This window comes from Amblyomma americanum, chromosome 3 (genome assembly GCF_052857255.1).
Source record: "Amblyomma americanum isolate KBUSLIRL-KWMA chromosome 3, ASM5285725v1, whole genome shotgun sequence".
NCBI classification, from domain to species: Eukaryota; Metazoa; Arthropoda; class Arachnida; order Ixodida; family Ixodidae; genus Amblyomma; species Amblyomma americanum.
The window spans coordinates 158883333-158896078 of NC_135499.1; the positions used below are offsets into that span (position 1 = coordinate 158883333).

Consider the following 12746-nt stretch of genomic DNA (forward strand, 5'->3'; position numbering starts at 1 on the left):
AGCTGGTCAGATTTGTCGACTCCCAGCATGCCCACATTGTAGTCGTCTATGAGTTGCGGCTTTCTGATTGAGACTTCGGTCCATTTGTTCTCGACTTTTTTTCTTCGTTTCGCAATAACATAGTCGTTAGCGGTGTGGGCTGTCGACATCATGTGGACAACCCGCTTATCCTTCCATTGCAGATACAATACGTCCTTGTCCCGCAGCCATCGAACATCTCCTCTTCCTGCTTTTTTTTCCCATTTTGTGTCCTTTAGTTCGCTGGGAAAACCGCGGCGGTCTTTTCGGGTCGTTCCGCAAGCTAGTGTCTTGAATTCCAGTAGATGGATGAACAAAGATGTTGATGTGTAAAAGTTGTCCAAAAAAATTAAGTATCCCTGATCAAGGTAGTTCTCACACAGCCGCGTCACAACATCAAATGCCAAACCACGTGCACTGGGCGCTTCTCGCTTTCCGGTATACACATTGAATTGAACCGTGTAGCCAGTTTTTGAATCAGCCAGAACCCACAATTTATACCCCCATTTTATTACTTTATCCCTCATATACTGCCGAATTCCAGAACGACCTTTCGACTTCACCATCCTCTCGTCAACGGACAGGTACCGATGCGGCTGAAAGAACTGCGGAGACGAAACGTTCATGTGTTTTAGCAGAGAAGATACGCGGTGAAGCTTCCCGTGGGTTGCGGCAGTGGTCTTCTCTGGGTCCGTCACACTCAAGAATGCCAGTAATGCCTTGAATCGCCTTCTCGGCATCACTTTCGGTGGTACAAGGCCTGCGAACAATCTCCCCGTGTTCCAATATGAGTGCAGACGTGGGACTTGCACGATACCCATGTAGATTAGCAGTCCGATGAACTTCTGCATTTCATCCGGTGTCACTTCTCTCCAGGACCCATCTCTCTCACCGTAAGTTGGTTTTTCAAGAATATGCATCCAGGCATATTTATTTGTATTGTCGCATATCTCTCGGATGATTTCACCAGTGAAAAAAAGAAAAAAGAAATCAACGGCTCTGGAGAACCGCCTAGCGCCACTCCGGAGCGCGATGCCGAGGTCGAGGCCTGGCCGTCGTGCAGGAGAAAACACGACACCCTGCGCAGCCGCCGGCAAATGGTCCCTCCCGAAAGACGTTGCCACCCTGCAGATAAGAAATCTGACCTTCAGCACACGGAGGATATCTACAGATCAGCGTGGGAGCGCAGCGAAACGATTCAGAGAAACCGAAACTTACCGACGGATGCCTGCGGCCGTTCCGGGCTGGATCAACGCACTCTCGCTTTCAGTACTAAAATCCGACGAACTGAAGTTGTCCTCCGAGTCGCTGCTGCTTTCATCTTCAAAAACATCGCTCGCAGATGCATCGGGATCGATGGAAGCGCGACGTTTGCGCGGAGCAGAAGCGCGCGATGTCGACGCCATCACGGACACAACGAGGGAGCGTCACCTAACTTCGAAATGTCGTTTAAAACCCCCGCGCGGCGAAAACGTGAAACAAAAAACCGAAACTGAAAGAATAGTTCCTTTATTACTTACTAGATGGCGCAGCATGTCCGTAAACGCTTCGAAAGCGCGTAAATACGAACTTGCAACCATCGATAGCGGGCTATCGATGGGCATAGGCGTGGGCAGGAAAGAGTTAACGTGCACTGACATTGCACAGTACACGGGCCTCTAGAATTTCGCCTCCATCGAAATTCTACCGCCGGGGCCGGGATCAAACCCGCGTCTTCCGGGCCAGCAGCCGAGCGCCATAACCACTCGGCCACCGCGGTGGCGTATAGTATAGTATAGTATATGTATATGTAGCAGTATATGTCTGTCAGGTGCCTAGACTACAATGGCCCAGGGCATTCATGGACAATACCATTCAAAATACACTTGGATGGAAATGAAAGAAAAAAAAAACAATACATGGCTCTTTTTCACAAGACCTCAATTTTGCAAGCATTTTCGCAGCTGCTGGCTCTTTGAACACTGCCACAATCAATTCCTGCCCACCCAAACTGTATCCAATATCCTTAGTGTGATAGTTGAGTTCTTAATGGTGCCCCAAAGGAATGTTAAATTTGCACACAATCACATAAGGTCTCCTTGCCACCTACTTCAGGGAACAGCAGCCTGTCTTCCTGACCAAAACACTTCATTCTCCTGTAGAGCTGTTTACAAACGTTCTTCCATGAGATGAGGGTTTCTCATTGTACCCAATTGCTTCTGGCAATGTTTACAGCCCATCACAATGTGTGTGAGGGGAAAAGTAACTTTGGCAGCTGCTCCTTGAACGAGAAAAACGCAACAAAGCACCTATAATGCACCAGTAAGTTAACTCAAGTAGAATGATTAAGCCTTTTTTCTACCTCCTCATGAACAACGTACATGGACATGTAATGTGCAACACCTACGGCTATAAGGCCTATGCAAAGCCAGCAGCCTTGTGAATATGGAGACCACTCCACAAGCAAGCAGCACTTTCAAAGGTTAGGTGACAAAGCACAGTATCATTTCTGCATTTGCCCTCCCTGCAGGTTTCTACGGCACAAAAGAAAGCTTTCTCTTCTTAACTGTGAGAACCTGCCCACTGAAGGGGGCAATCTATCCACTACTTCATTAATGACCAATATGCAAGGGTCAACAGGTGCTTTGATTTTCATCAGCATCAGTTCAGGCATCCCACTTCAGCGGTATTTACATGATAACTGTTCTAATGCTGCCTTTTCCACTCTTTCCCAAGGAATGCTTGCAGTGACCGGAACCTCACATAAATTGGCATGGCAGGCATACTTTTTACTGTCCTCCTAGGCAGCTTGAGGACTCTAAATCAGTCCTTGAGCTGTACTGCTAAGAACACTTAGACTGCCAAATCACACCATTTTCAGGCACCGAAAGTGCGTGTAAGAAAAAGACCATCCCCAAAACGCAACATTTCTTGAGAGCACTAAAGTCAAATGGAGCCCTAATGTCGAAAATAAGCACTTAAAGGCACTATCAAACAACTCCATAGAGTGCACTATGTGTTTACCTTGCTTGTCATTTAAAATAACACAGCTGGGAAGTTAGTTATATAGAGTTTTATGTTGCAAAAGCAACAAAGGCTATGATGCACCAAACACATTGGAAAGCATGAAACAGCTGGGAAGCATGAAAAAAAAGTAAAAAAAAGTCGTCATACCTAACCTAACCTATCAAACCTAACCTAACCTAACCCAACGTAACCTAACCTAACCCAACCTAACCTAACCCAACCCAACCTAACCCAAGCCCAACCATACCCCCCATTGCCAGTGAAGACCATAACAATGACCTAATAATATTTATTAACATAATATTTATTAACATAATCCCCTTGCAATGGCTGCAAACAGGTGCTTCAAAAAAAATTATGCAAAATTCCTGTAAATTTCATGACAAAAGAAAAAGCAAAGGCATAGCAACATACGTAGGTGTGGCTTGGCAACCAAGGAATACTGCTAGATTTTGTGCCAACCATGCTAACAGTTCTGCTCAACATTATCTAACCTTGCCTGCATAACAAATGCAATAATTAAGTTGCAAACATTACCTGTGAACCAGGATAATTAGTCAGTGGAGCATGCTTTTCGCAGCGACACGTGGGCAAATAGCAAGAAGGTCCATGACGACAGTGCCCTCCTATTCCTTCAAAAGCGAACACAATAGGCCTAACCTCTCTGGTATGCTCGTCACACTTGATGTGACCTTTCTGGAAATCTTTAGTGATGTTTGAGTTGTAAGAAAAAAATTTTAAAATGACGTTCACGTAGCAAGAAGAACGCAACAAGAACAACATTCCCCATAACGAGAACGTAAAGTTGAGGATGTGTCTGTCAAAATTCCCATGACAATTTTTGTCAGACAACGCAATTAGTGCTCATAAAACACAATGCTGGCTAACAGAGACAGACCTAGCGATATATACCTCCAGGATGAACATAAAATGGTGTGGTAAGAAAATGCCCATAGGATGTCTCAAAAGAAGGGGAAGGTCCAAATTACATTCTTGTTTATAACCCTAACATACACCAAAGATGCTGATCCATCTAACAGCGAACAAAATTAGGATGAACCATCAATATCTGCTAAATGCAGCAAATAAAAGGACATTTTATGATGCTTTGCAGTAACCTCAAAACTAGTGTCCCTTGCACAGGTTAAGGAAGGGCCCATTTCAGAAGTTATTGAACTCTAGACGAAGTAGAGGTATAAATTTCCCTCGCCCTTCAAATTTTTCGAGCATACAAGAGAGGCACAACATCCTGCGGTCAATGACAGAGATAGTTTACGCTGCCAGGCGTCAAGGAACAGCAATCCAAATTGAGCTTACTTTTCAAAGCAAAGCCCAAAAAATGTTACCCAGACGTGTATGCAATGAAAAATTCATCTTCATTTTCACGAGTAGCTAGACACGACAAGCCTGCAACTTAGAGATCCTGCCATCAAGAGCAAAACGCTAAATTAATTTCACAAATGCAAGTTTTCAATAATGCTGATTTACCTTTTATTATATTTCATTCTTCTTCTGAGAAATCTAAGTCACCAAATTAAGGAAGCCTCGAACGGAGGCAAAACGCATGGAATTGAAATACAGAAAATTCGCCGCACGATGCAGCACAAACCAAGAGAATCTCTGAAAACCATAGCAAAACCTCTGCACAAAGGACCGCAATACTACCTTAAGTATGCACTTCTACTAGCTGTTAGCCAAGAAACTGCCTGCTAACCGAAGAGTGGTGGTTTGACGAGCGCACAGGCCAAGGAGGAGCAGACGTCTGCACGACTCCGAAAATAACAAGAAAAGAAAGAGCTGCTTTTCCTTAGGACTGTTCTGTCGAACAAATGAAAGATGGCTCTCTGTGAAAGACAGAATAAACACTCTAAAGGCACCTAAAATGCCTACTTCACATGAACAAGTTTCTTTCCAAATGCACTCAAGCAACATCGCATGCACAAGGAAAGGACCGCATAACTCCGTGTATGTGATTTTTTAAAATGTTTTGGGGCACAAAATCACCACGCAGATTTGCGACAGGTGAAGTGTTGCCTATACTTCTGTACATGCACTTACGAGGAATGGTTTCAGTTTTTTTCTTGACAAAATATTTGTTTTTAAAAATAATTTTAACATTAACCAGTATGTGTACTAGCTTTCATTCTTCGACGAAACTAATACGCGGTGGCAACTGTTCAGTGCAAAATGCTAAATGCAAAATTGAGAACTGAAGTTACCACACTTCCAGAAATCGATGTACGAAATCGCTGTGTGAAACAGACTTTAAAAAGAGAACATACTGCTTACAGTGGTGTCTAATAGCACAAATCCAAGCTCGGAAATGAAGAACCAATACACACAGGCATAATACAAGCCCATTTACAACTGTTTCAGTTCTGAATTGATAAGCTACATAAAAGCCAGCAATATTTAGTATGAAAAAGGCCCCTTTTTCTTTATGGTACTTAAAAGAAAAATATATAATGCAACATAGAGGAAAGCAAAGAATGGTGTTTGGAGCACAGAGCCTGACATACAATATAGCTTTCCAGATCAATGAGCACAATACCACTTAAAACGAATATCTTCAAATATCATAACCGGCAAGTTTTCTTAATTAGCATACTGCAACTCCACCACCAATGGCTCTAAATCTTGTCTCATTTCATTACTTAGCACAACATTAAACTTAAGATCAGATATTTTGCATCAACACAATATTCCAATGTGCCAAATGAACAGCAACACCAAAAGCCAAGGGTTTTGCTGTTCTTGGAGATGTAAACCAGAAGCAACTTTCTTTACTTAGATATCCTCAGTGTCCGGTGCATTAATGAGAGGTGTAGTAACATAAGTAATGTACTTAAACAAACAGTGCTAGTAACAATGCATGCCATACAAGGAAGTCAGACTGGCCTCTCAGTTGTGGCCGCACCCACCTAACAGTTTTTCCAGCAATAAGATTTAGACTAAATTATGGCTACTGCCATGCAATGCGTGCTTCATTTCATTTACCAACCTCAATATTACTGCAATCAGAATCCATTTACATCATTTGCATCAGAATCCATTTACTGCATTTCTGACAATGCAGGTGCAAGCAACAGCTTTGCTTTTTTGCATAATTATATTAATTCTGCTAAAAAGTAATTCCTTCAAAAACTTGTCCGTTGAAAGTCCTCAGGGAGTAGCTTAGCACCTCTACAACATTCAAAAACACATTCCTAGTCTCTGCAAAGCTTTCGCATTTTGAGTTCCCCGTGACATTTAGAGTTGTACGAAAAGGCCAGATAAGCTGCATGTGTCCATGAATACCCGGGATGCTTCATTACCTTCATAAATGCACGAACGGTTTATGACATCGTGTTATGCCAGATCCACTGAACAGTTAGCTATATGCTACTCTGCAGTCAGACTGCTCTACTTCTTTTAATTTTTGTCAAACAACGCCAAAGTAAATTTTGCTCAGCCGCCCCTCTCTTGTCGCACTGATACACCTAAAACAGCTAAAACTACTTTAACGTTTAAACTGCATGTTTAGCTTCTCCTAATTTCAAAGTACACATTACAGCATGGTGATAATGGCATCTAAGAACACCAAAGTGGTGGCTTAAGAGCCCCAACAAGATAGATACATACACCGCCCTACATAACTCCACTGAGTCCAACATCTGGCCCCATAGATCCATCTTACAATGAATACACACACCGTTCTCTTAATGCCAACAGAAAGTTCATGCTCAACTTCAGCAGCTGCCACAAACAAGCTTTTGACCTTTCACACGAAGCAAGCATTACCATTTTGCCAAACGATGCAACTATGTTCTGAAATATAAAATAACAGCACCAATTTTGAATCAGACTAGAAGGATATTAATCATCATATTCATGGCGTAACATATAACAAAATCAGTGCTAAGGATGTTGAGTAAAGATGATACAGTTCCCATGTTACAAACCAAGAATATAGCAATTGCAACTACTTGAAATTGTCAACATCCCACGGTTCTCGATGGCTATGAAAAACGCCGAGGTTAAAGAACCACAGACGCTTAATTTTAGTTGTTTGTTTTCTCTTTTCAATAATGCGTTAGACATCAGAATACATGGATTACCGCATGGTATTTGCCTACAACCACTCCATAATTTATACTTGAATTTCTTCTGTCATGCCATTTCAGTTTTGGTTTCATCAACCGAATGATGGCTGCGACATGTAGTTGATCTGTAGATTACATGAGACATGAGAAAACCTGCGATATAAATGCTGACACATAGTTTTAATTCATTAAAACATTTAAATCAGCCTGCTTCAAGAGCTGGAATAACAACAAACGACATATGAGCAGTTATACCAGTTTTTTTCGTGCCTCATGTGACCTAGGGACCAACTGCACATAACAGTCATCATTCGGTTGGTGAAACCAAAACAGCATCAAGAAGAAATTCAATTATATATAATTTAGCAATCGTAAGTGAATATCAACGCAGTGATCCATGTGTATTAACGTATAACTAGACGTCGGACTTTTAGGTTTTCATTTCAGAATGCAAGTTCTGTTTTTGTTTTGTTTGTTTTTTCGGCGAATGTTACCTTTGACAAATGAAATACAGACTTTTTTTGGCGATTTAAAGTAGCAATTCTGTGTGGTCAAGACCCTTAAAATCTATCGCGGTGTTTTTTTTTCATCTTGAACTATTTATTTACCAGTAATTAACATGCATATGGTAGTACTTGGAGCTGTGCTTGCAGAAGTGCTATTGTCATTAAAAGTGTAGCTCAAGTTTCATGAGAGACTGACAAAAACGGAAGTGGAAGTTTACTTTCTACGAAGGTTTACAAGTTTTCACTGGGTTGTCGCACTAAGTTGAGGGCGAGGGCGGGGCATCGCATGGTCTGCGTCTCTGCTGATGGCAGCGATGGAACTACCACTCAATATTAGTCGTGGTAGCCAGAACATAATTTTTCATGATGACCATGTGCAGTTTCATGTCAATGTCCTACATGCCGCTGATTACCCTTCTTAACAGACTAACTGCCCTAAACAGGTGATGATAGTGAACAAACAGAGCTTAGCCAGAAGGTGGCAAGGAGGTGATGCTTCCGTCTGCAGAGGCTTATAAGCTAGAGGATCAATACCTCAAATCGCACAACTGTGCTGCTTATCCTATGCTAACATCTCCGCATCATGCCCCTTGCTTTCCTACTTAGTTTAATTTTCAACTTCGACTGAGTGTAACTCGCACTCAAAAGCCAGCTGCATACCAAAAAGACTGACCTTTTTCGGTTAAAACCAAATTTTGAAAACTGAATTCGGCATACTTTTATTGTTCTGTGTTTGTTTGTTGTATAATGCATCATATGAAAGAAGAAAACATGGAAGTAAAAATTTGGTGTCTATCGCCCTTAAAAGATTAACAAAACCTGCAATTATGTGCAGCACAAAAGAACATCTCATGAAGTTTCCTTGCAAACAAGCAAAGCAGTGGCAAAAAATAAGAAAGGGCAAGAAAGTAAGAATTTTCAGCAAATAAACACGAATGCGAACTACGGACTTAAGGCAATGGGTGTATCAGCACTGCATTAGGCTATTAGGTGCCTGCACCTGCAAATAAAATACAATAAAAAAAAGCAAAACAAGGACCAAGCAGCAATTATTCTCTCACAATTTAAATAAGGTTTATATCTGAGCACTCTGTACAAGAAACAAGCGGAAACAATGCTTTGCTTCACAAAATTTGACAGAAATGAATGCTACCAAGTAATGAAATGCGGATACCTCCTCATAAAAGCTCCTAAACTGCCAATGTTCACTTATATGCTCTTTTTAGGAGCAGGTGCACACATATAAACACCTACAGTTAACGTCATTTAAAAATCATGAATTTCAAACAGACACTTCAAACAAAGTGCAGTTCTAAATGAAGCCAGCAATTCAGAAATGCAAAATATATGGGACTGTTAAAATTACTCTTCCCAACTACATGTAGCACCCTAGAATCTCCCAAGAATACAGTTGCCAATCCACTATGAAAAGCAAAGAATGGCAGACTCCTGAGCTTTCAAATTACTCGATAAAAATAAACTAGGTGCAAAAGCATTTAAGGGACAATGAGAACTCTGTCCAAAAATTGATTCTCTGGCCATTTTCATTACATGTAAATGTATATACGGCAGCAAAGAATCAATTTTTGGTTGAGAAAATTGAATTTAAAAACTTTCCCACCACTCAATTCAAACTCGTGTGGTCTACACTGAAAAGGATGGATTGCCGTAGTTTTCAACTGAATGGCGGTGTAACACAGCCTCTGGTATCTGCGACAAAAATTCGGTGTTGACACACGCAGTTTAGTTGCAAAACCAGCTGATGGTGGCGACACCTGCATTTACTTTTTCGGTCTTTGCCAGCTTAAAAAAGCTCCGATTCAGGTGAGAGAGGTCTATTTGTTATTAAATGCCATCCTATACCTATACAGACCAACTGCAATTTGTCCTAATTGTCCCTTTAATACTCCTGTTTTGCACTAATCACAGAGTGAAAGTGAATCTGAGAACCAGGTGCCAGTTTCTTAAGACATTTGTTTCATAAAAATTTTTCCAAAATGTAGTCTATGCTCTTCTTCAGTTCTCCAATGTTCAGGGACAGTGAGAAGTTACCAGAATGCATGAAAAAAAAACTAGAAATAAAGCAAATGAGTACATGCTGTTTTTTTTCTTTTTTACTGTCCATGAGATTTGGGAAATTAGTTTACAAGGTAGACTGGTGCACTACCAAATAGATAACACCACACAGCAGTAAAGCCACTCCCTTAACAACAGACTGTGCATGGTGTATCTGTTAAGCTCTCTGCATAAACATTCTCAGGACAATAACTGTTTACTCGCAGTCATTTTGCAAGCCCTCCAACAACACACACCGATGTTTCACACCTCTCTCTGGATATCACTGGCCTCTGTTCCTCAAGTGACAGCACAAAATGGTACCAAACTTACAAAAAGCAATAACTGTTTGTTCCATCAGTTCCCTCATAGTACTTTCATGACGGCTGTTTTTTGTTATTACTTGACAAATGCCAGATGTCAGCACTCACGTCTAAAAAAAGCAGTTTCTGCGAAACTGTTCTGAACTTTCAGTAATTATGAATTTTTCTTCTAACGGCGTTCAGTATTTCATGCACAGAACCACTCCAGCGTATAATCGGCAACAATTAAAAATCCAGCCACTACGCGCTCCCGGATTTTTCGTTTTAATTAACGCCTTGTTGGAGAACAATAAATATGACTACTGCGTTATCCTAAATCGCGCAGCGAAAGCAAATGCTCGCCCCAAACACCACGGCGCCGCGCCAGACAACGGCAATGAGGAAAGCTAACAGTGCTGCAACGTCAGTGAAAAACAAGGCGGAGAAGAAGACAAAAGTAAAAGTTCGAGGAAAGGCTGAAGGTGAGTTAAAATGGATGCGAACTGCGTGCTGCACAGGCCGCCACTGCGGCGACCCCCCCCCCCCAAGGAACGCAAGCGAGCGCGCAGCCGTTCCTCACAAGACGCGGCTTGGGTGACCGCGGCTGCCGTAATTAAACGAGAAAGACGAAGAATGAACACTGCGGGCTGCCGACCCCAGCAAGCGTTGATATTAAATTTCTACACTTTTTTTTCTTCAGCCTTCCGTGGAGAACACAACACGGTTGGAGGGCGGTAGCCGACGGCCCATTCGGAAGACGATCAACCGTGAAAGCAAACAAAACAAAAAACAGCGAAAACTTTGAGGGGCCTTGGCTAGCTGGCACCGGCTCGCCAGTTATCACGCGGAGCAAGAGATCAAACCAAATTTGACGCACGCACTCGCACCACTGTTTGCAGGAGCTCGTGCCAGACAGGGTCGCGATGCTCGCAGAAGCGTCCGTAAAGTCGGCCGCTGGACCGCAAAATGGTACTCGTGCTTGTGACAAAGACACCGCAGTGTACGGGACAAAGAAGAGGAATAAACTTTTTCGACCGCCGACGGGGGCACAAATGATCCTAGGGGCCATTTCCAAAGACACCGATATTGCTGGGGTATTTTTAATTGGCCTTAATGTGAATTCGCGTCAGAGGAGAAAGTAATATAAATACAAAGCAGGTCCGGGGTAAGAGAAAAGGCTTGACAGACAGCTCTCCCACGGCGGAGAATCGGGCATCTCGGAGCACCTCGATTAAAATGCTCGTTTGCGCGACTGGCTGGGCTGACAAGACTCGGCAGAGCGCGGTACTCACGCAAGCACTAGCGGAGTTTGCAACAATAGCATCCAAGCCAACGCATCCTGAAGAGTCGTTTTTTTTCAGCAGCCAGAACACAACAAAACGATCTTGGCCCGCCATTTTGAACGGCAACGTCGGTGATCGTGGATCCGCCTGGCGTCGGAATGCCCAAGCTTCCATTTTCGAAAAACTACCAGCGGAACAGTCGCGCGTCTGGCGAGGAGCCGGCTTGCATACTGCCTGAGAAATTAAAAATGTGAAGTTGTTAGTGAAACACACATACAGGAAGAAGAACAAAAGCAAGACAAGATATGTAGGCTGAAGCAGTCGGGTTCTCTTTCTTCGTAAATTTTGTTTCAACTAGTTCGCATGAGTGCGCAAGGTCCAGATGTGCCAGGGGAAAACCTAAGAGTCCCATGTGCGACAGCAATGACGAAGACAGCAGTTCGTTACTTGAACTTGAAGACTCCGACGGCCACTCCGGATATGGAGACGAAGCCTCCGCGGTTCATCTCGCAGGTGCCCGTGATACCGAAGTCTTTGCCCACGACGCAGAACCAGGTTGGACCGTACTTGGTCTCGAAGGCGGTCTTGATGGTGGTGGCGATGTCGGCCCAGTCCTTGGAGTCCTTCATGGCCTTGGTTGCCACGTCACGAAGTTCGTTGATCATCTCCTGGGGCAGGTCCCCGTAGTGGACCTCGACGTCCATTGCGGCGTTGGAGTCCGCGCCCGCCAGGGGAGCCGCCGTGGGTGCCGTAGCAGTTGCCGCAGCCATGTTTCTCCGAGGTCGCAGGGGTCGGAGAACGTTCCAAGCTCAGTCCCGAACGTTTCCAGGGGCGGCGGTCTGCAGCTAGCGCAGCTCGTGACCAGCGACAACGAGCTCTCGTGGCGACTGATCAGGCAGGGCCCGGGGATCGAGCCACGTGCGCGCTGCTGGAATTCGCGCTTTGTCTTCTTCTCACAGCGCGTAGCAGCTCTGCGCGCCATCGGCCCCACATACGAAGATGACATGCAAGATTTCCCAGCGGTTTTAGTGACACCACGTGCAAGGAAACATATGTATACGCCTGAAACTCGAACATATTCAAAGGCAACAGTACTGGTTATGTCGGGACCACGGTGGTATGCGCTGTGTGAACGGACCGCACCAACAGGATAGCGGAACGTGGCACGTTATCCCATCAAGCACAAAAGAAGGCAAAAGTATTCCATGGAATTAAAGCCACGCGATGATCCATTGGCAATTAAATGTACATATATGCCTTTAGAATGATCTACGTTTGATTCATATCATTGAGCATGTGCTCGCCATTATTAAATGTCATTTGTCACTGAAGGCATCAAGAAATATTTTCCTCTCATGTCACTGCTTTGCGGCAACATCAAAATTCCGTTTAGTGAACTAATCCCAGAGGAGGGGGGGAGCTGAAGACCGCAATTTGGGCAGCTTCTTGGCTTAACTTTTTTCGCTATTGCGCCGTCTTCATGCAAATTTGCCT

At 43.5% G+C, this 12746-nt stretch overlaps 2 protein-coding genes across 5 annotated transcripts in view; both read right to left on the reverse strand.

The window, feature by feature from the left end:
- The window catches only part of LOC144125284 (uncharacterized), a 50203-nt gene extending 38811 nt beyond the window's left edge, over positions 1-11392 (reverse strand). For all 4 annotated transcript variants that reach the window (XM_077658535.1, XM_077658536.1, XM_077658533.1 and 1 more), the window contains exon 1: positions 11262-11392. The gene's annotated coding sequence lies outside the window, so the exon portion shown is untranslated. The remainder of the gene's footprint in view (positions 1-11261) is intronic.
- Positions 11393-11558: 166 nt separating this feature from the next.
- Positions 11559-12120, reverse strand: LOC144125287 (dynein light chain LC6, flagellar outer arm-like). Its single transcript, XM_077658537.1, has one exon. It carries the CDS (start codon positions 12020-12022, stop codon positions 11696-11698), a length of 327 nt encoding a protein of 108 aa, XP_077514663.1. The 5' UTR covers positions 12023-12120; the 3' UTR covers positions 11559-11695.
- Positions 12121-12746: the final 626 nt, after the last annotated feature.

Coding starts and splice junctions, on each gene's coding strand:
- LOC144125287 (XM_077658537.1), bottom strand. CDS start 12,022: ATGGCTGCGGCAACTGCTACGGCACCCACGGCGGCTCCCCTGGCGGGC.